The following is a 23693-nucleotide window of genomic DNA, read 5'->3' as shown; positions in this document are numbered from 1 at the left end:
AATCCGCAGATCAGTCTATATGGCAACTATATTCAAATATGGTCCGATTTAGTCCGTTCAACACACACGAATGTCGTTAAATCGCCTTAAGATTTTACAATGATTCGAAAAATGTATACATTGTGTGGTCGGAAATGGAAATATATAATAAAAACGCTTTGCATTTTGAGAATACTTTCCATGACAAATCTATATTACTTTTAACTGAATTATCCGATATTTACGGATACAACACCAAGCCTTTGTACATTTTTTCACTTATCAAAAACATGCATCTTAATTAAATCGGATAATAATTATGGACTGCAGGGGCTCGAGATGTCATATCGGGAGATCGGGTTATATGGGAGCTATGTCAGGTTATAGACCAATTTCAACCTACCAGGTACAGTTGTTGGAAGTCATAAGAAAATACTACGCGCAAAATTGTAGCCAAATCGGAAAAAAATTACGGCTTCCATGTCATATAGGGAGATCGAGTTGTATGAGAGCTATATCTGGTTATAGACCGATTTCAACCGTACTTTGCACAGTTGTTGAAAGTCGTAACAGAACACTACATGCAAAATTTCAGCAAAATCGTATAACAATTGCGGCTTCTAGGGGATAAATATGTTAAATCAGGAGATCGGTTTATATGGGAGCTACATTGTTACTCCAACGACCTATATAAATAAAATGGATATGTGCATAATTTCAAGCGGCTAGCTTTTGACCGCTATTATGATTTCGACAGACGGACGGACATGGCTAAATTGACTCAAAATGTCCAGACTATCAAGAATATATAAACTTTATGAGGTCACAGATCCATATTTCGAGGTGTTACGAACAGAATGGCTAGATTAGTATACACCCCATCTCATGGTGGTGCGTATATAAATCAAAAATCTAATATTTTCAAACCAGTAAAGATATTATTAAATTTTGGTAATCGGACCACAAGTGAAGATTTGGCAGACCAAAAAAATTTTTGAAATGCCGAGGTGACCAAAATATGGGCCTGCCAAGAGGCGCCCGGACTACATTGAAATTTTGTACATGATCTCGATAACACCTCAGCTCTAACCGTTTCAAATTTCAAAGAATTATGTCTATCCTTTCTCTAATTTGACAGATATACCAGTGTGAACTTGGTAACACTTCGTGTCAGCTACTCCATCAAATTGATGATCCTTATCAAACTCAACCCAAATAAATAAATTTAAATTGCTGACATTTATTATTCCTCTTTAAAACAAAACAAAGCTATTCACAATTCTTCCATGTATTGGCAGGTCCGTCCTCATCGGCTTTACTATGCTCTAAATCCAAAATACATTTTACAACGCTAAAAGCCTTGGCATCATCCGCTTGAACATTCTTATGCTTTTCAACACATTCACGTACACGGCTACGTTGACATTTTCGATTTGCCCCAATTCTATTTAAGGCATAGGCCAAACGATCAGCATCGAAACCCTTGCCAGGGCTAAACACATTGAGACCCTTTGCAGCACACAGAATATAGGCTCTCAAGGCAAGACTGTCATTAATTTCACCCCTTTGGACTTGATCTATAGTTTCAGAAGGCACAGGATGTTGCTCTTTGCATCCTCTTTGAATTTCATTAGCATTGGCAGGATACCAATCGTTTTTATCGCCAAGGACCTGCAACACCAAAAATATGCCTCAAGAAAGATTTGAAGTGTTTTGAAAGCACCAACCTGCAAGAAAGCCCAAATTAGTAAAATAAAAATTGTTTTTTCCATTTTACAACGAAAAGATTCAATGTTAACACTATAAATGGCGAAAAATAACTAATCTCTGACACCTGCAACAAATTATAAAAAATAAATCTTTGTCATGTATAATATATTGTTTTGCATTCATTTCGTAGCAATTAGAAATTATTTCCTGGAAAAATTTTGATACCAACGGATGATAATAAAAATATTTTATGAATACAAACAGAATTAAAAAAAAAAACAAGTAAGAGCGTGCTAAGTTCGATCGGGCCGAATCTTATATACCCTCCACCATGGTACGCATTTATCGTGTTCTATGCGCGGTATCTCTTTTTAGGCAAACAAAGAATATTGGTAAGAAGAATGAATGCTGAACATTGTAGAAGCCATTGTGAAATATTTCAATTCATTTGGATAAGAATTGAGCCTAGTAGGGGCTCAAGAAACCAAATCAGGACATAGGTTTAAATGGGAGCTTTATCAAGCTATTCATCGATTCAGACCATATTAGACACGTATGTTGAAGGTCATGAGAGAAGCAGTTGTACAAAATTTCTGCCAAATCGCATGAGAATTGCGCCCTCTAAATGCTCAAGAAGTCAAGATCCCAGATCGGTGTATATGGCAGCTATATCAGGCTATATACCGAGTTGCGCCATACTTAGCATAGTTATTGAAATTAACTCACGCAAAATTTCAACCAAATCGGATTAGAATTGCGCGCTCTATTGGCTCAAGAAGCCAAGATTCAAGATCGGTTTATATGACAGCTATACCAGATTATGAACCGATTTGAATCATACTTAACACAGTTGTTGGAAGTGATTCCAAAACACTATGTGCAAGATTTCAGTCAAATCGGATGAGAATTGCGCTCTCTAGAGGCTCAAGAAGTAAAGACCCAAGATCGGTTGATATGGCAGCCATATCAAAACATGGACCATTTGATCGATACTTAGCGCAATTGTTGGAAGTGATACCAAAATACTACGTGCAAAATTTCAGTCAAATCGGACTAGAATTGCCCCCTCTAAAGGCTCAAGAAGTCAAGACCTAAGATCGGTTTATATGGCAGCTGTATCAAAACATAGACCGATTTGGCCCATTTACAATCTCAACCGACCTACACTAATGAAAAGTATTTGTGCAAAATTTCAAGTAGCTAGCTTTACTCCTTCGAAAGTTAGCGTGCTTTCGACGGACAGACGGACGGATGGACGGACGGATGGACGGACGGATGGACGGACGGACGGATGGACGGACGGACGGGAGGAGGGATATGGCTAGATCGACTTAAAATGTCATGACGATTAAGAATATATTTTCTTTATGGGGTCTCAGACGCTTATTTCGAGGTGTTACAAACATAATGACGAAATTAGTATACCCACATCCTATGGTGGAGGGTATAAAACTAAATTTTACGTCGATAGCGGGAGTATTGATTATAAGGTAACAGAAATCTTCTTTCTAATTAGAATAGAAAACCGGGAAGGAAAGGCAAAAGTCAAGCGAGCCGGACTATATAATCCCCTACACCACCGAGAATACGTCCTTCTTTCAATACATGGTACCTATATCGAAATCTATTCAGACTTTAATTTTGCATACCTATTGAAATATTAAATAGAGCCTTGTAAGATTTTCTTACGATATTACCTAAATTGTGGCTACTACAGCCTTAAAGGGCAATATCGGATGAAAGATACATGTCGGAGATATATCTAAATTTAGACCGACTTCGATGAAATTGTTCACACATACGTATACATCAAATAAAACACCTCATGCCAAATTTTGTAATGATCGAACCAAAACTGTGGCTTCTACAGGCTTAAACGGTCATATCGGAAGAAAGATATATATGGGAGCTATATCTAAATCTGAACCGATTCTTTGGTCCTTGGAACAAAAAAGAGACTTGTGAAAAATTTCATGACAATCGGACAACAAATGCGACCTGTACCTTGATCACAAAAATACATGGACAGACAGACGGACATAGCTTAAACGAATCAGGATGTGATTCTAAGCCGATCGGTAAACTTGTCGATGGGTCTAGCTCTTCTCCTTCTTAGCGTTGCAAACAAATGCACAACGTTATAATACCCTGTACCACGGTGGTGGTGTAGGGCATTATAAGGACGGTTCAAAGCCGCACAAAGCCGACATTTTCATACCCTTAACCACATTGGGTAGGCAGGATTTCCACCAAAATCTGTACAGAGAAAATCGCTGTACAAAATCTAAAAATCTAAATCTGAGCCGATTTCTATCTTTCCAACAGCAATAACGAGAGTCTTAGGAAAATGACTTCGTGCCAAATTAGGTGAATTCGGTTACAAATAGCGATGTTATTGCAATTTTAGTGCAAATTGCGCGAACATATACATGAGAGCTACATCCAAATCTGATTCTTCGAATCTGATCGGATGGAAATTCGGAACATTAACATGGACATACAGACGGACATTGCAAATTCAAATTTTAATTGGTAACAAAGATTTTCTTTCTATTTGGAATAGAAAAACATAGAAATTTCCTTTTTAAAAGTTAAGCAAAATGTGATTTTGAAAAGAATGTACCAATGTTTCATACTCAAAAGGCACTCTTTACTATTGAACAGCTCACTATTACATAAATCAGTTCAAATATACCCTCGTACATATTGCATTGAAAGATTATGGAAAACGATCATAAATATTTTTAATTCACATATTCTTTATTACATTTTTACGGTGATTAATAATCCCTGATTCAAAATTTCTATAAGGCCTTCCTAAAGACCCCAATTTCTCTGAAAGCTTAGTTTTTTTCTCTACTACTGTTCATCGAAGACACATTCATCGGCAGCTCTTTCGAAAACGCAGTGAACAAACGCATAAAGAAAATCTTCATGTTTACCATTTTCACGATGATCTTGATGGTGATCTAGGCATTCGTTGACCATACCGACATCACAATTCAAATGCAGACTCCTATAAAGGCCATAGACAATACGTTCCGGTTTGAGTTCATCTTCAATGTCATAAACACTTTGGCCATGGGCCACACAGAGCAGTAGAGAGCTCATATTGGGAACATCGTTAAGTTTTAGGCTTTTAATGTCCGTCTTGTCTTCTTTACTAATGGGATAACGCTGTAGACATTCTTTCTCAATATCGGTGGGATTTTCAGGATACCAATCGGGTTTATCAGCCAATACCTGGAATATTTCAAATAAAAGTCTTTACGTGGCAAATATTAATGGTGCGTTAAACTTACCCCAGCGATGTATAGAACAACTATTATAATTATTTTACCCATATTTCCAATTTGAGGTGTGAATGACATCCGACTGTGTTAGATGATGCCCAAATTAAAAGTTATTTTAAACTTTGAACACTGACTTTATAAAAGCCTTTGGAAATGTCTACCATTAATGACTTCATATTTAATGGCTGAAACTGAAAAACGATCTATTAAGTTTTAATTACACCTTGTATTATTTTCACTTGTAAACTTTAGAGTGATTATCGAATTATTATTAAACACACCAATGAATGAAAATGTTAGTTAAATAGGAGACTCACAACTACAAGATGTGTCACGCGAAACGACTGGTGTAAAATCGGCCCAAATTCTTAGAATATTCGTCAGCATGAGTGATGATAGAGCAGAAAGCATTAGCTATGACGCACATTGGGATAGAAACGAAAAAAAAAAAATGGTAAAAAATCTGCCATTTTAGAATGGATGAATATAACTAATTGAATTTGAAACACACCAATGAAAATGCTAGTTAAAAAGGAGACTCAGAACTACAAGATATGTCACGCGAAACGACTGGTGTAATATCGGCCCAAATTTTTAGAATAGGCGACAGCAGTAGTGGTGATTGAGCAGAGAAGCATTAGCTATAACGCACATTGGGATAGAAACGAAAAAAATAAATATTAAACAAGTAAGAGCGTGCTAAGTTCGGCCGGGCCGAATCTTAGACACCCTCCACCATGGATCGCATTTGTCGAGTTCTATGCGCGGTATCTCTTTTTAGGCAATAATAAGAATAAGAACTGTTATGCTATTGGAGCTATATCAAGTTATTGTCCGTTTCGGACCATAAATGAATGCTGAACATTGTAGAAGTCATTGTGTAAAATTTAAGTTCATTCGGATAAGAATTGTGCCTTGTAGGGGATCAAGAAGCAAAATCGGGAGATAGGTTTATATGGGAGCTGTATCAAGCTATTGATCGATTCAGACCATATTAGACACTTATATTGAAGGTCATGAGAGAATCCGTTGTACAAAATTTCTGCCAAATCGGATGAGAATTGCGCCCTCTAAAGGCTCAAGAGGTCAAGATCCCAGATCGGTTCATATGGAAGCTATATCAGGTTATGTACATAACTGCGCCATACTTTGCACAGTTATTGAAAGTCATAACAAAACACCTCATGCGGAATTTCAACCAAATCGCATGAGAATTGCCCCCTCCAGCAGCTCAAGACATCAAGATCCAAGATCGGTTTATATGGCAGTTATACCAGATTATGAACCTATTTAAATCATACTTAACACAGTTGTTGGAAGTGATATCGAAACACTACGTGCAAAATTTCAGTCAAATCGGATGAGAATTGCGCCCTCTAGAGGCTCAAGAAATCCAGACCCAAGATCGGTTTATATGGCAGCTATATCAGGTTATGGACCGATTTAAAATGACTTAAAATGACATCACGATCAAGAATATATATACAATTTGGAAATAAAAAAATAAAACAAGAAAAAAGGTATTCAGGTCGGCCGGGCTGAACTTTGGATACTTACCACCTCGGGTATATATATAAAATATTCCTTGGAATTATTATTTTCGACAGTTAAAGAGCTTTTAGTGAAATACCATGCTACGAAAATAGTATATCGCTTGACTAACAGTTTAACAATATAAGTGCCTTTATCTGAATCCCATATGATCTTTATTGGTCTACGAATTTAAGTTTGGATGTAATCTGTAATTCTAGTCTCAAATACCTTTCATTAGAGCCACATATTGGCATGGTCGAAAAAATTTACCTTTGGGGATGTATTGGGGAAGGGGAGGTGATGACCTAAATATATGGTCCTACATTTGAATATAAAAATTGTATTCTACTCCCAAATAACTTTATTTGAGCCCCATATTTCGATGGTAAGTAAAAAATTTTTGTTTGTGGGGTATTTTGGGATAGGGGTAAACCCCCAGAAAATTGGTCCCGAAAGTGGGTATCAATTCTTGCTCTACCCCCCAATACCTTTTATTTAAGCTTCACATTGACATGGTCGGTAAATATGATCGATTTAAGGGTGTTTTGGGGATAGGGGTGGTCCTCCAAATACTATCCAAACCCAAATTATATTGATGAGCAAATACGTCCTATTTGGGGGTTGTTATGGTGGCTGGACGTCCCCTAGACACTTGGTCCCTAATGTTGAGATCAGATACATAGTCTTCTCCAAAATACCTTTATTTTAAGCCCATTATTTCCATAGTCGGCATACATGACCGCCTTGGGGGGTGTTTTGGGGGGATGGGCGGCCACTCAGTGAGTTGGCCTTGAAAATATATATCGTATTGGTATTCTACTCTAAAAACGATTTTATTTGAGCCTCATATTGCAAAAGTCAGCAAATACTTCCTATTTGGGTGGTGTTGTAGGGGTGGGGTGGCCACATAGATACTTTTCCCGAATATTGATATCAGATTCGTGATTTACTCCCAAAGACCTTTCATTTGAGCCCCATATTGGTCGTAAATTTGTCCCCTTTGAGGGATGTTTTTGTGGTAAAGGCGGCACCCCAAACACTTGGTCCCATATTTGGATATCAGATTCTATTTCTACACTCAAATACCTTTTTTGTAAGCCCCATATTCCCATGGTCAGTAAATAAGTCCTGTTTGGGGGGTGTTTTGGGGAAGGGGTGGACTCCCAGAAACGTGGTCCCACATTTGGATATTAGATTCGTATTTTACACTTAAATACCTTTCATTTGAGTCCCATATTGCAATGGTCGCTAAATATGTCCGGTTTAGGGGTGTTTTGGGGGTTGGGGTGGTCCCCCTAAGACTTGGTGCGACAATTGGATATCATATACGTTTTTCATCCTAAATAACTTTCATTTGAGTCCCATATTGTCGTGATTGGTCTAACTATATGTTTGATAGGTCTTAGGGTGGGGTGGCCCCCCTAGGTACCCCATCCGAAATTTGGATACCAATTTTTTTTTTGGGTTACAATATGAGAGCACACAAAATTTCGCTCAAATCGCACCACCCATCTCCGAGATCTGGCGATTTTGAAAATTAGGGTAAGGGGGAGGGTTCGCCCCTCCGTCAGATATCAAAAAATTTAGTACCCTATTTTCAACACGAGATCACTGTGCACCATCTGTGAAAATTTCAAGAAAATCGGTAATAAATAAATACCCGAAATCGGGTAATAAACAAAGCATTTATGGGAGTTAGACCCTTTATCGAAAAATCGGTCTATATAGCAGCTATATCCAAATATGGTCCGATTTGAACCGTTCAATTTTGAAGGCTCTAGAGTGATTACAACAGACAGACGGACAGACAGAAATATATCGTGTATTTCTTAAAATTTTTGGCCACACTGAAAAAATGTTTGTCTTAATTTTAAAGATTCGGCCAAAGATTACCAAACTTAATTTCAGGATGACCAATTTTCCAACTTTTTAAGGAAACTTTCCATTTGGTGAAAAATATTTTAATAATTATCCCTACGATATCTGACTAGGTAATTTGACGAAATCCGCTGCTGATGAAGGGCCCAGACACTGCAGTTCAGCGAACCGTTCGACCACTTTTTGAAAATATACATTAATTTTAAACTATATGGTGATTTTATTAATAATAAAATAAAATCTCTCACGGTTTCCAACTAATAAATAAGTTGGGCAACCATAGGTTTGGTAGTTATCCCTACGATAACTGACAACCAAAAACAAACAACGAAAAATATGTTACTTCATATTAAGGATTTATATACCCACCACCATAATCATTCCGTTTGTAACACCTCGAAATATTGATCTGCGACCCCATAGAGTACATTCTGAGTCGATCTAGCCATGTCCGTACGTCTGTCAAAAACACGATAGCGTTCGAACACGTAAAGCTAGCCGTTTGAAACTTTGCACAGATGTAGCGTATTGCAAATGGACCATATCGGTTCTGATTTGTATATAGCCCCCACAATCGAAAAAAGAATTAGTTTCAGAATTCGGATGTTTTCGCCAAGTATACTTCTTCGGAAAAACGTTGGACTTTGTTTGCGATAAAAGTAAATGTTTTTTTCGATAAACTCTTACAAGAATTTGTGACAAATATAAAGTTTTTTACCCTGACAATACCTTTCATTGTTGATATATAGAACATGTTTTTGGGGATTTCAACTAGTCATTCTTTTTTTATTTATTTAACAATTTATTTAACGTCAAACGTTTAAAATAGATTGTGGATATTGAAAAGGATGCCAAGTCCAATTTAATGTTATAGCATAATTCAAACTCAAATTTTTACTAATTATAAGCAGATTTCAGTTGGTAATTCAAACTATTTCAGAGTATATTTCGATTTATTTCGATGTTAGGATACACAATGATATTAAAAGTCTTCCATTTTCACAAAACCCATTATAGTTTTGTATTATGATCTTCTGTATTCGTTGTGCCACAAATAAAATTAAAAAAAAATGTTTGTTGTTGTTTTCGATCATTAAAATACCTACTTTGGAATGGATATTTCTCAATCGCGTAAATGTTACCAAACAATGCATGTGCCTTAGAAATGTTTGTTGTTATTTTCTTGTACCTGGCAGCCGTTTGTGTATTGTATTACTGTAATAATTCTAGTCATTGGACATACCAGCATTTTTTAACCGAACTCTAAAAATGAACATCCGCACTCATCCAAGCTAATCAATATGCTGACTGATGTTTGATTAGACAAAACAAAAAGGAAAAAATTTTGCGTGTCTATACCAGTGACGAGCACATATTTGCAATGAGTTCCAAGCCTATGGGTCTACTTGGGATAATTTTCTTGTGTACGTACCAAGTAATTTGCAATAGACTGAGTATTTTTGCCAACTATTGGTCTATATGCTCAAATACTCTTCCTTTCTCTTTAGAAGAAACACAAGAGATTAATTATTAGTTCGGTACACAAATAATCGTTTGCAGCAGTCGAAGCACTTTTGCAATTAACGAGTTTTTGGGTTTACAAGAAAAATAATATCATTTTACCGTAGACGAAGCTTAAGGGTTTACAACAAACAAACACTCGATAATACTACGTTTATGGCTAAAGTTTGAAATGTTGAAGCGAAACGGTACATATTACCAAATAAAACAAAAACTTCGTAATGAGAGTATTTTGTTTCTCATAAAAATGTCCCAAAGGTTTTTTTTGGTGCGTTTTGACTTCTTGAATCCATAGAAGCCAAAATTTTCATCCAATTTGGCTAAAAACTTAAACACAGACTTGTGTTATGTCTTTTAGCATACGTGCCAAGTATGATTCGAATCAGTATGTAAACAGTTATAGCCCCCATATAAACCAGATGTAGTATAAACCGACCCCCAGTTTTGACTTCTTGAGCCCTTAGAAGCCCCAATTTTTATCTGATTTGGCTGAAATTTAGATCAAAGATTTGAATAATGACTTTCAACATCCATGTTAAGTATGATTTGAATCGGTCTATAAACAGATAAAGCCCGATATAAACCGACTCCTGGTTTTGATTTCTTGAGCCCTTAGACGCCTCAATTTTCATCCGATTTGGATGAAATTTGGAACAAAGACCTTGAGTTATGACTTCCAACATCTATACCAAGTATGCCTCAAAAAGTAATTGCGGATTTTTTAAAAGAAAGTAAATGCATTTTTAATAAAACTTAGAATGAACTTTAATCAAATATACTTTTTTTCTAAAGCAAGCTAAAAGTAAGAGCTGATTACTGACAGAAGAAAGAATGCAATTACTGAGTCACAAGCTGTGAAAAAATTTGTCAACGCCGACTATATGAAAAATCCGCAATTACTTTTTTGGCAACCCAATACAATGGTAGCATAACATAAAACCGATGTCAATCATGGAGGAGTTGGAGTTTCTAGGCATCAACTCTACCGTAAGAAATTTTATTAATAACTTACTTACTAAAAGATGCATTACGGCAGGCAGATGGGTCAGCAGAGGAACTCCTCAAGGAGGTGTACTGTATCCTCTACTTTGGAATATAGCCATTAGCAATATATTATTGTCTCTGGAAGAAAAAGGCGTAAAAGTGGTCGCGTATGCTCATGACGTGGCAATTGCGGCTAAGTGCAACAGCAAAGTGGGCTACCGAAAGTGGTCTGGGTATAAATCCATGCAAGACAGAAGTAGTTCTTTTCAGCAGGAGATACAAGTTGCCTACAATGGAACAAGTCTCTTTGAGGGGAGAGAATGTTCCATTTACAGAAAGCGCTAAATACCTGGGTGTTTTGCTGGACAGGAAATTGAACTTCAAATCCAACATTTTGGAAAGGGCAAGAAAGGCCACTCTTGCCCTATACACCAGCAAGAGAGCCATTGCAAAAAGTTGGGGATTTAGACCGCGTGTTATGCATTGGGTATATAGTGCAGTTGTCAGACCTATTATGCTCCATGGTGTTGTGGTCTGGTGGACGGCGCTTCAAAGATCCACCTACTGCTCAATACTTTACCGGATCCAAAGGATGGTTTTTTTGTGCATCACAGCCGCAATGAGGACGACACCATCTGATGCACTGAATTTAATGCTACATCTTATGCCTCTGGACATTGTGGCTACCCAAAATGCAGCGACTACTGCCATGAGGTTAAGGGAGCTTTCTCATTGGTCATGTGACGACTACGGACACTGTGTTATCCTTGATGCAATATCCAATGTTCCCGGCAGTGAGGATCCTATCTCAACCGTTTTTTGATAAAAATTACTGTACCACTATTCCCGATAGAACCGATTGGAACTTCGATATCCCTGGTAACAGAAGTTACATAGAATTCTATACGGAAGGTTCCAAACTAAACGACCAGGTGGGCTTTGGGTTGTACTCTAAACATCTAGAACTGGTAATATCGAAAAGGTTACCCGACCACTGCAGTGTATATCAAGCAGAGATCCTTGCAACTAAGGAAGTGGTGGAATAGCTAAGATATAATGTCATTACGACGTTTGCATAAATGTCTTCTCAGACAGCTAGGCAGCCATTAAATCCTTGGAAAATATATATCTGAATACAAAAACCGCCCTCGACTGTCGCAGGTCTCTCAACGAGATGGCTGAACAGTTCAAAATTCACCTGTTCTGGGTGCAGATATATCCCAGGGAATTCTAAACCGGACGAGCTTGCGAGACTAGCCTCAGTCATTGCGTCCGTCATGACAGGTCACGACTTTTGCAGAAGCTGTGAAGACATCGAGGAAGAAGAGACTATAGACCACCTAGCAGTTATAAGGAGTTACACTTTAGGCTTTCATTTCATTGAGAACCTGTCTGATTTAGCGGATGTGAACATTCGCAAGTTATTGGGTTTTTTAAATCGATCTGAATGGTTCAACGGTAGGAACTAGAAGGCATCTTCTTTCTTCTGTTCCTGTGGTATCACAATAGACAAAAACGTCTAAGTAAGTCTGATGGCAGACTGCCACTGAAACATAACCTCTAAGCCGAGTTATATGCCTTTATCAAATTTAAAGAAGATCGGACGAAAATTGCTACCTTTAGTTTGTACACAAATTAATACGGACAGACAGACCGACAGACAGACGGACATAGCTAAATCGAATCAGAAAGTGTTTCTTAGTCGATCGGTATACTTATCAATGGGTGTTACAAACAAATGCGCTTAGTTATAATACCCTGCACCACAGTGGTGGTGGAAAGTATAGTTATAATCACCCATTATTTTAATGTAGGAGTATAGCTTATAAGGTTAAATACTCTGATGTTACCCACTAAGGCATATTTGTCCATATTGTACGAGAACCCAATGTTCTGCTCCATTGGAGAGCAGTTATAATATCAGGATCTAGTATTTATGTACCCACTTTGCCAAGTATTCGGTCCACGTTGTGGTATAGCCAAAGCTTTTATCGCGGTTTTCCCACCAAATTTACTGTAATTTGGCATTTGGGTTACTCAAGGGGTAGAAAAACTTATTGAACAAAATTTCAAATATCTCCTTGACTTGGCTTTACCTAAATGATTCCGAACTGCTTCAAATGACTTTTTTGGCAACATTAAGCTGAATTGCTATCATGTTTTGCTTTATTGTGCAAAATAATGTGACGACTTACTTTTGAAAAATTAATGATAACGGAGAGCACCAGCATCATCACAGTATTAACCTCAAAGTCTAAATATACTTATCGCCTTCAAATGGGTAAGAAGAGAAGCCAATCACACATCACATTAACATAAAGCATTTTAATTAAAAAGTGAATGCATCAACTTAACTCCAGAGTAATCGGATGCTAATTTCAAAAATGTTTAACACAATTTTTGCCTTTCTTATGTTATTTGGTTTAGGTGTAAGTAAAATAATAAAAATGATATGTATTTTTTCTGTTGACAAAAATTATCTATCTAAGATTCTTGCGGAACGTCCTGAGTGGTATCCAGAGAACGCCGCTGAAATTGATGCTGAATGCATGAAAAAACATGTCTTGAGTGCAGAGATAATGGAGAAACTCAAAAACGACTTTACCTTGGAAGATACTCCCACCATGCGCTCACTTGTCTTTTGTTCCGCCTTAGGGAAACAGGTTTTCAGACCTAATGTGGGATTTGAAGCAGTACGAGTAGTTGAAGGTTTACAAGAAAATGCTAAGCTTAACTGCAGCTTGGTAGCTGTTCAACACTGTGCTGATCAATTTAAAACTGCTAATTCAAATGAAGCCATGTTCTTTAGTACCATGAAATGTTTATTTGATAACATAAGTGAAAACTGTAGCAAAATCAAAGAAACTGAATAAAAAGTTTGTGGGTAACATTGAAGGCAGTGAAATAATGATGACTGAGTTTACGATGGTTGATGGCTAAGTACTCCCTTTATACAGGTAATTTGCAGAGACCAGGCGGACATTGGACCGAGCTATCAACCAATACTAGGGTGATCACTTAGACTTTTGTAAGCTGGTTTTTCGATTTTTCTCACCGGTTTCTTACTAATGGTTCATTTCTACCCATATTTTGAGATAATTATCACTTTCATTTTATTGAAATGTTGTCTTTTGAAAATATCAGAAGAAATGTCTCTGACTAAATATATAGGAAATCTGTCTTCAATCAAAATTCCATCAATACATATTTATATTGGATTGCCAAAAAGTAATTGCGGATTTAAAAAAAAATAAATGCATTTTTAATAAAACTTAGAATGAACTTTAATCAAATATATAATTGCCATTTTGTTCGATAACTTTTTGCCATCTTCCTGGCAAATTTAGTATTCCACGTTCATAGAACTCTGGCCTTTATCTGCAAAAAACTGAACCAAGTGCGATTTTATAGCCTCATCATTGCCGAAAATTTTACCATTTAAGGAGTTCTGCAAAGATCGAAATAAATGGTAGTCTGATGGTGCAAGGTCAGGGCTATATGGTGGATGCATCAAAAGTTCCCAGCCAAGCTCACTCAGTTTTTGGCGAGTGACCAAAGATGTGTGCGGTCTAGCGTCGTCCTGGTGGAATATGACACCTTTACGATTGACCAATTCTGGTCGCTTCTGTATTCAATTTGTCGCTTCTGTATTCAATTTGTCCAATTACTGACAGTAAACATCCGAATTAATCGTTTGGTTCCTTGGAAGGAGCTCAAAATATTGTATACCACACCCTTCCAATCCCACCAAACAGACAGCATAACCTTCTTTTGGTGGATATCAGCCTTTGAAGTGGTTTGAGCTGGTTCACCATGCTTGGACCATGATCGTTTTCGACTAACGTTATTGTAAACAATCCATTTTTCATCTCCAGTTATGATTCGTTTTAAAAACGGATCGAATTCATTGCGTTTAAGGTGCATATCACAAGCGTTGATTCGGTTTGTTAAATGAATTTCTTTCAATACATGTGGTACCCATATTAAAATTGACGCCAAGCAAACAAATATAAAAAAAAAATGTCGAGCACTTTTTTTCTAAAGTAAGCTAAAAGTAACAGCTGATAACTGACAGAAGAAAGAATGCAATTACAGAGTCACAAACCGTTGAAAAAATTTGTCAACGCCGACTATATTACTACTATATTACCGACAATTACTTTTTGGGCAACCCAATATTTATATATTAAAATGGCTCTCTTTATAAAAAAAACAGTAGGGAAGGGCAAAAGTCGGGCGGTGCCGACTGTATAATACCCTACATATACCCTATAAGTACAATGTGGGACCTATATCCAATTGCTGAGAAATTTTGATGGACCTCGGCGAGCAAATATGTTCAAACTGTAATAACTACGGTAGTAACATTATTGCAAATTGTCCAAAAACTGACGAACATATATATAGGAGCTATATCTAATTCTGAACCGATTTCGAGCAAACTTCTCAAATAATGTCGTAGTCGTCGAGGAAAGCGTTGTGCAAAATTTGGTCAAGATAGGTCAAGCAATGAGCCTGAGGTAGATGTTGGGATGAAAATCTGGCGATATACATATATGACAGCTATATCTAAATCTGGGCCGATTTCTATGAAGATCATCAGTTATATCGAGCTTCATAAGAAAATCCTTCCTGCAAAATTTCGAAGGAATTCATTTAAAACTGAGCACTTTCTTGCAATATTTCTCAAAATCGGACTAACATATATATGGGAGCAATACGTAAATCTGAACCGATTTCGAACAAACTTCTCAGATACTGTGGCAGTCGTCGAGGAAAGCGTATATCGAAGTTTTCGGAAGTTTCGTGAATAAATGCGATTGCAGTGGCTCTACGAGTGGCTCTATATATATATATATATATATATATATATATATATATATATATATATATATTAATATATATATATATATATATATGTGAACTATATATCAATCTGATCCAATTACCATGAAATTCACCTGTAATGCCGAGAGTCATAAAAAAAATCCTTCCTGCGAAATTTCAAGAGAATCGGTTAACAAATGATCATTTTATTGTATTATAATCGGACGAACATGTATATGGAAGCTATATCCAAATCTGAACCGATTGTTTCTAATTTCAATAGGAATATCAAATTTTAAAACGACCGGATGAAAATTGCTACCTGTAGTTTGGACACAAATTAATATGGACAGACAGACAGACGGACATAGCTATATCGATTCAGAAAGTGATTCTGAGTCGATCGGTTCCTTTTGGGTGTTACAAACAAATTCACTAAGTTATATTACCCTGTGTAGGGTAATAATTATACCCTACCCACAGTAGTGGTGTAGGGTATAAATACAGCAGTTAAAGGCTTTAGATCCTAAATCGCCAGATCGGTCTATATGGCTCCTATATCCAATATTGTCCGATTTGGACTGTTCAAGTACTTGACCTGCGTATGGTTAGCATACGGATCTGTGCAAATTTTACCTCAATATCTCATATTTTGAAGGCTGTAACGTGGTTGCAAAAGACCGACGGATAGACAGACACACGGACATCGTTAAATCGTCTTAGAATTTTACGACGATCGACAATATATATACTTTGTGGGGTCGGAAATTCATATTTCGATGATAGCAAATAGAATGACTAGATGAATATGAAATATCCTATGGTTGTGGATATAAAAACAGTAAAAATTATCCCATGTAAAAACTTCTCCGCAATAAAGTGTCGTATTGTGGCACGCCACTCGGACTCGGTTATAAAAAGGAGCTTCCTTATCATTGAACTTAAACTTGCATGACACAGCCTCACTGATATGTGAGAAGTGTGCCCCCTGTTCGTGGACAAATTTGTATTTTAATGTAACTCTCATATAATCCGATGTTGAGCACCAGAAAGTCATTATTCTAACCCTATTTCTCACAGTTTATTGGTTTCTACTTATAGATAGGGTATATAAGATTCAACCCAGCAGAAGTTAACGCGCTTTTAATTGTTGTTCGTAAATTTAAATTTATTTTGTGCTTAATCGACTGATCGTATGACAGATCAATCAATTCAGATTTTTGTAAAACAGGTCAATATTTATTGAGCGAAAGTATTTTACAGATAATTGGTACAGGCACGGATTACTCCCCAATTCAATTCAAAATGATAAGAGGCCACTATATAAAGACCCACAGTCACAATAAAAGCTCTGTGACAATAAAGTGACTTCTTGTATCAAACCCCAAACGCAATTAAATTCGAAAATTTAATATGTTTTACATATTAGTACTAATACTCACAGCAAGAACGGTAAAATAAATGAACAATAATTTCATATCGTTTCAAATAATTTGGTTTATTCTATTGCAGATCCTTGCCCAGCGACCTGATTGGTATCCTGAAAATCCTGCAGAAATTGAAGAACAATGTATGCGTGAGCATTCAATAACCCCTGAAATTTGGTCAACAATTCGATCTTTTCACCTCGATGATACACCCAATGTGGGTTCATTTTTCTTATGCCTCAATACAAAAAAAGGTGTATTTCGTCCCGAAAAAGGATTTGAGCCGGAACGTCTTGCCATAGGCATAAGAATGACCACAAAAGTGGACTGCGATGTGAATATGATAAGAAATTGTGGCGATAGGTATAAGGAGTTGAAACCTCATGACCATATGATTTTGAACATTATAAAATGTATATTTGAAAATAAGGAAGGCAATTGTCATAAAATAAAGTAGTTTTGCCATAAAATGTCATTAAATCTCATAAAATAAAATACCAATCACCATAGGATCGAAGGTGTTAAGTTTGTGAACATCACAATTAATGTATGTATGAGTACCAATTCTTCTTGATCCTCCTTCACAAAGAAGTAAACAAATGAATAATAACACGGTATCTCTATTTACGCAAACATAAGATAATGGACAAGAATTGAAGCTGTATCAGGTTATGGACCTATTCAGGCCATAATTAGTTTAGACGTTGGACTTCTTGAGCCTCTAGAGGGCGCAATTCTTATCCGATTGGAATGAAATTTTGCACGACGTGTTTTGTTATGATATCCAACAACTGTGCCAAGTATGGTTCAAATCGGTTAATAACCTGATATAGCTGTATAAACCGATCTTGGGTCTTGACTTTTAGAGCCTCTAGAGGGCGCAATTGTTATCCTATTTGCCTGAAATTTTGTACGACGGATCCTCTCATGACCATCAACATATGTGTTTATTATGCTCTGAATCGGTCTAGAGCTTGATACAGTTCCCATATTAATCGATCTCTCTATTTTACTTCTTGTTTTGCCTAAGAAGAGATGCCGGGAAAAGAACTCGACAAATGCGATCCATGGTGGAGGGTATATAAGATTCGGCCCGGCCGAACTTAGCACGCTTTTACTTGTTCAATTTGCGCCTATTTATTTCGGGCCCACTGCCCTGAGCCAACAGTGTTTGCTTTTCAAGAAAGTTTAAAACGATTTTAAAAGTTTACTTGTATTCTTCATCAGCCATCTCAACTTTATTACATTTTGTTATAATTGATTCGATTTCAATTTATAAAGATTCTCTAGAACACACCCTTGCTAAGCTAAACTTTTGTGCAATGACCCTCTCTATTGTCAAAAACGCATTTGACTACTTTGAAATACATCGTATCCACTGGCTGCACATCTTTATGTTGTTCAGCACAATTGCGAATGTAGTCAACATTGCAGTCCATTTTAACGTTCGTCTTCATGGCATAGGCAAAACGTTCGGGTACAAATCCCAACTCTGGCGTATAGATTTTCTTAGCCTTGCCACTGCAAAAGAGAACAGCAACTATGGCGGGGGCCTCATCCAGATTAAAGGCACGCATATTGGCCACAGTTTCAGGACTCACAGCATGTTCTTTCATACATTTGACTTCAAGTTCGGCAGCATTTTCGGGATACCATGAAGGACGTTCGGCAAGGGCCTAGTGAATATTTTAAAAATTAACAAATTTCAAAATGTTCAAATATTAAATAAGTCCTCGTACCATTGTCAAAGCCAACAAAACCAGACCAATAATTAACTTAGTCATTTTTCAATTTTGTGGAATATCAAAAGAAAGCTATGGAACACTGGTGTTTAGTGATGATCTGAAGATTCTTTATATAGGCATGTGTTATCTGCACAAATTTTTGCAAATTGGAGGTCTTTAGGGGAAAATTAAAAGTCAAACATCTCATAACACTGTCAATGATCGCTACCAAATATAATATTTTAAAAATTAATTTTACTCAAAAATATAATAATCAATTGGCAAGCAAAAAAAAGCCATTGCTATTTCTTATCATAAACATTATGGTCATTTATAAAGGTTACCATTTGGAAAGATATGTCTATAAACAGATTCATAACCTAGTTTTATTTGTAAACAAAATATGTTACCTGACACCAAAATTTTGTACAATCAATGGATTTTATTATTTAAAACTATGTATTTCCCATATAATTGCATTTTATAACTATGATCTTTTGACCGAGTTAAATGCGATAAGAGCAATGCACTCACTAATTAAAAGTTCCAATATCATACCAACAAACCATTGCTTGCGCATACAATCTACACCATTTCCACTCTGGTTCAGTTACGAAGTAAAACAAGTTAGAGCGTGCAAAGTTCGACCGGGCCTTATCTTATATACCCTCCACCATGGATCGCATTTGTCGAATTATTTGCCCGGTATCTCAGACCATTGCAGACGTCATTTTGCCACATTTCAGCCAAATCGGATAATCATTGAGCCCTAGAGGAGCTCAAGAAGTAATATCGGGAGATCGGTTTATATGGAAGCTGTTGCAGGCTATAGATCGATTCAGGCCTTATTTGACACGAATGGTGAAGGTCATGAAAAAAAGCCAAATCGGATAAGAATTGCGCCTTCCAGAGGCTTAAGAAGTCAAGACTCCAGGTCGGATTATATGGCAGTTATATCAAGTTATAGACCGATTTGGACCATATTTGACAAAGTTATTGGAAGTCATAACAAAACACATTGTATAAAATTTTCAGCCAAATCGGATAATAATTGCGCCCTCTAGATGCTCATGAAGTCAAGACCCCAGATCGGTTGATATGACAGCTATATCAGGTTATGGATCGATTTGAACCATAATTAATACAGTTCTTGAAAGTCATAACAAAACACGTCGTACAAATTTTCAGCCAAATCGGATAAAAATTGCGCCCTCTAGTGGCTTAAAAGGCAGGATTCAAGATCGGTTTATATGGCAGATCTATCAGGTTAAGGACCGATCTGAACCATACTTAGCATAGTAGTTGGAAGTCGTAGCAAAACTCGTCGTGCAAGATTTCAACCAAATCGGATAAGATTTGGTTGAAATCTTGCGCCCTCTAGAGGCTCAAGAAATCAAGACCCATGATCGGTTCGTATGACAGATATATCAGGTTATGGACCGATTTAAACCATAATTGGCACAGTTATTGAAAATCATAACAAAACTTGTCATGCAAATTTTCAGCCAAATCGAATAAGAAATGCGCGCTCTAGAGAATCAAGAAGTCAAGACCCCAGATCGGTTTATATGGCAGCTATACCAAAACATGGACCGATATGGCCCATTTAAAATCCCAACCGAATTTCAAGTGGCTAGCTTTACTCCTTCGAAAGTTAGCGTGCTTTTGAGAGACAGAACCGACGGACGGACATTGCTAGATCGATTTAAATGTTATGACGATCAAGAATATATATATACTTTATGGGGTCTTAGACGAATATTTCGATTAGTTACAAACTGAATTAGAATACCCCCATCCTATGGTGGAGGGCATAAAAATAGTTCAAGTGCATATGAACACTTTAGTATCGAGTATATGCCAAGTCAGTCAAAAATTTAAGTTTGTAGTGGCCGTATAATGCTAACCAGCAGGTCGGTTTACATGAGAGCTGTATTACATTATAGACAGATTTGGACCATACTTTACACGTGTGATAGAAGTCATAACAGAACACTAGGTGCAAAATTGAATAACAATTACAGCTTCCAGGGGCTCAGATTGACAAATCGCGAGATCGGTTTATGTGGGAGCTATATCAGGTTACACGCCGATATGGACCCTACTTGGTACGGTTGTTAGAAGTAATAACTTAATCGGTATATAAAAAAGCGATGTCCAAATCAAACCAATATGGCCCATTTGCAAACTCCAGCCACCTACATTAATAAGAATTATCTGTGCAAAAAAGCGGCTAACTTTACGCGTTCAACTGCTATCGTCATTTCGAGAGACGGATGGACGGACGAACATGGCTAGCTCGACTTAAAATGTTGTGATGATACTTTCTGAGGTCGCAGATTAATAGTTTAAGGTGGTAAAAACGGATTAACTAGATTTGTAAATCCCCATCTTATAATGGTGGGTATAAAAATTAAAACTCTTTAATGTATATTCGAAATTTATTTGGTCAAGAATATTTCTTCTTGTAGGGGGCGAATATTAATTTCTTGTTTCCACTTATTTGGACATTATTTCAGATTCAGTTTTATATCCACCACCGAAGGATGAGGGTATATTCATTTTGCCATTACGTTTGGAACATATTGAAACATTCACTTCCGACCCCATAAAGTGCATATATACCAAAAAAATCTAGCCATGTCCGTCTATCCGTCGGTTCGTCAGAATGTCCTAATCATAAAACTTTGCATAGTCCGAAGATGGGCTGCATGGGACCATATAGGTCGATATCAGTGTCGAATACGTTTCGGTTAAAACAATAGTTTGATAAAGTCCCCATAGAGACCGATCTCCCAATTTAAGGCCCAAGCCCCATAGAACCCAAATTTATTGACAGATTTCTATGAAATTTGGTAAAGTGCATTGTCATTTCCCCTCAACCTCGTATATGGTCCAGATCGAACAATATCTTGATATATCCCCCATATAGACCGATCTCCCGATTTAAGGTCAAAAATGGTTTTCAGACCCCAGACGCATTTATTACCCGATTTTTCTGAAATTTTAACTCTGTAAGCTGTGTAAGATCCTTCGTCGCCCGTGCTGAGTATGCGTCTGTCCGTCTGTCTGTTGAAATCACGCTACAGTCTTTAAAAATAGAGATATTGAGCTGAAACTTTGCAGAGATTCTTTTTTTGTCCATAAGCTAATTAAGTTCGAAGATAGGCTATATCGTAGTATATCTTAATATAGCCCCCATATAGACCGATCCGCTGATTTAGGGTCTTAGGCCAATAAAAGCTACATTTATTATCCGATTTTGCGAAATTTGGGACAGTGAGATATGTTAAGCCCTTCGACATTCTTCGTCAATTTGGCTCAGATCAGATCAGATTTGGATATAGCTGCTATATAGACCGATTCTTCGATTAAGGGTCTTAGGTCTATAAAAGTCACATTTATTATCCGATTTTGCTGAACGTTGGGACAGTGAGTTAAATTAAGCCCCTTGATATCCTTCGTCAATTTCGCCCAGATTGGTCTTGATTAGGATATAGCTGCCATATATTCCGATCCTCCCATTTAGGGTATTACGCCCATAAAAGCCACATTTATTATCCTGATTTGGGACAGTGAGTTGTGTAAGGCCCCTCAATTTGGCTCAGATTGGATCAGATTTGGATATAGCTGCCATATAGACCGATCTCCCGATAAAGGGTCTGAAGACCATAAAAGCTTGTGATTGACGATTCATGGGAAAAAATCACAAAAAATTCAAATCAAAATCATCAATAGTTCCGTTTTTTCGCAAAGTTTATGTCTATATATTTTTTAATAGAATTGTATTTTTATGATTTGTATTAAGAATGTGTTTGTCTTTCACACCATTCTCCTAAAACGAGTTTTTTTATGCGGTTTTGTAATGTTTATTAATTTTATGAAGAAAGAGAGCCGTTCGACAAAACTATTCATCGAAGGAACTTTATACCTTAATACAGTTATACTAGTCTTTATAAAATTTTCAAAAATAGTCAAATATTCAGTCTCAATCACAACTCATTTTTAATGAGTTTGCGACACTTCTCATCTTTGACATCACACACACATTTCGCAATTTGGAAAACCATAACATCGTCTGGTTTCAAATGTCCATACATCTGTTTGCAATGCTCGATATGCTCAATATCACAATCCGCTTTGATTGACTGCTGCAATCCCAGGCGTAATCTTTCCGCCTCGAAACCTTTTTCAGGCCGAAAGACATTTTTAGTCTTGACAAGACAAAGTAGAAACGCGCGCTCCGCTGGTGTATCTTCCAGATGCATTGTCCGCATCCTAGCCCACTGATCGGGCCTCAAATCGTTTTCTACTAGGCATGCCTTTTCGAATAGGGAAGCATTTCTCGGGTACCATTCTGGACGCTCGCCTAAAATCTGTAATTTTTTTTGTAAAGTAGTTAGAGGATCTTGTTAAATTTAGATCAGGTAAGAAACTTACCAGCGTTATGGAAATCATTATACAGCCAATCAGAAGTTTGATCATTTTGCGCGCTGTGTCTTGTATGCTCTTAGATGAATAACTTTTCTAATGATTTGTATCGAGTTTGTTTGCTATTTTATACCAATGACCTGTTAGATCCCAGTAATTGTTACGAATAAATGGTTAGAAAAATACGTCTTAAGTAAGAAAAAATTGTGGGTTTCAACTTTTACAATGTTACTGTATAACTGTATAACTAAACTTAAGCAATAAGTTGAATAATATATAATCTTTGAATAAAAGAAAGACATTCATTGATGAGGTCATGAGGATATTATGCTTATACGGTAGCTGGCACGAAGTGTTATCAAGTTCACAATGGTATATCTGTGTGA

The 23693-nt window shown here is 36.8% G+C and overlaps 4 protein-coding genes across 4 annotated transcripts; 1 reads left to right on the top strand and 3 right to left on the bottom strand.

The window, feature by feature from the left end:
• Positions 1-1199: 1199 nt before the first annotated feature.
• LOC106080599 (uncharacterized) lies at positions 1200-1815 on the bottom strand. Its single transcript, XM_013242016.2, has 2 exons — positions 1707-1815; positions 1200-1650 (listed from the first exon to the last, which is right to left on the bottom strand). Exons 1-2 carry the CDS (start codon positions 1749-1751, stop codon positions 1249-1251), a joined length of 447 nt encoding a protein of 148 aa, XP_013097470.2. The 5' UTR covers positions 1752-1815; the 3' UTR covers positions 1200-1248.
• A 2654-nt stretch (positions 1816-4469) lies between these two features.
• On the bottom strand, positions 4470-5067 carry LOC106080609 (uncharacterized). The gene is made up of 2 exons (XM_013242024.2): positions 4992-5067; positions 4470-4932 (listed from the first exon to the last, which is right to left on the bottom strand). The coding sequence occupies exons 1-2, from the start codon at positions 5058-5060 to the stop codon at positions 4549-4551; spliced, it is 453 nt and encodes a 150-aa protein (XP_013097478.2). The 5' UTR covers positions 5061-5067; the 3' UTR covers positions 4470-4548.
• Positions 5068-13088: 8021 nt separating this feature from the next.
• LOC106080604 (uncharacterized) lies at positions 13089-13793 on the top strand. The gene is made up of 2 exons (XM_013242021.2): positions 13089-13327; positions 13388-13793. The coding sequence occupies exons 1-2, from the start codon at positions 13268-13270 to the stop codon at positions 13769-13771; spliced, it is 444 nt and encodes a 147-aa protein (XP_013097475.2). The 5' UTR covers positions 13089-13267; the 3' UTR covers positions 13772-13793.
• A 4556-nt stretch (positions 13794-18349) lies between these two features.
• Positions 18350-19000, bottom strand: LOC106080594 (uncharacterized). Its single transcript, XM_013242012.2, has 2 exons — positions 18892-19000; positions 18350-18828 (listed from the first exon to the last, which is right to left on the bottom strand). The coding sequence occupies exons 1-2, from the start codon at positions 18934-18936 to the stop codon at positions 18460-18462; spliced, it is 414 nt and encodes a 137-aa protein (XP_013097466.1). The 5' UTR covers positions 18937-19000; the 3' UTR covers positions 18350-18459.
• Positions 19001-23693: the final 4693 nt, after the last annotated feature.

The sequence above is a fragment of the Stomoxys calcitrans genome, chromosome 2, assembly GCF_963082655.1.
Source record: "Stomoxys calcitrans chromosome 2, idStoCalc2.1, whole genome shotgun sequence".
NCBI lineage: Eukaryota > Metazoa > Arthropoda > Insecta > Diptera > Muscidae > Stomoxys > Stomoxys calcitrans.
The sequence above is the reverse complement of the archived record's forward strand: the minus strand, read 5'-3'. Positions and strand labels throughout refer to the sequence as shown.

Excerpts from the sequence above, each read along its gene's own strand:
- LOC106080609 (XM_013242024.2), bottom strand. The coding sequence starts at position 5,060 with ATGTCATTCACACCTCAAATTGGAAATATGGGTAAAATAATTATAATA. Across the intron at positions 4,933-4,991 it reads TTGTTCTATACATCGCTGGG|GTATTGGCTGATAAACCCGA; the intron begins GTAAGTTTAACG and ends GAAATATTCCAG.
- LOC106080594 (XM_013242012.2), bottom strand. The coding sequence starts at position 18,936 with ATGACTAAGTTAATTATTGGTCTGGTTTTGTTGGCTTTGACAATG. Across the intron at positions 18,829-18,891 it reads TTTTGTTGGCTTTGACAATG|GCCCTTGCCGAACGTCCTTC; the intron begins GTACGAGGACTT and ends AATATTCACTAG.
- LOC106080604 (XM_013242021.2), top strand. The coding sequence starts at position 13,268 with ATGCTAATTTCAAAAATGTTTAACACAATTTTTGCCTTTCTTATGTTA. Across the intron at positions 13,328-13,387 it reads TTATGTTATTTGGTTTAGGT|ATTCTTGCGGAACGTCCTGA; the intron begins GTAAGTAAAATA and ends TATCTATCTAAG.
- LOC106080599 (XM_013242016.2), bottom strand. The coding sequence starts at position 1,751 with ATGGAAAAAACAATTTTTATTTTACTAATTTGGGCTTTCTTGCAG. Across the intron at positions 1,651-1,706 it reads TAATTTGGGCTTTCTTGCAG|GTCCTTGGCGATAAAAACGA; the intron begins GTTGGTGCTTTC and ends TTGGTGTTGCAG.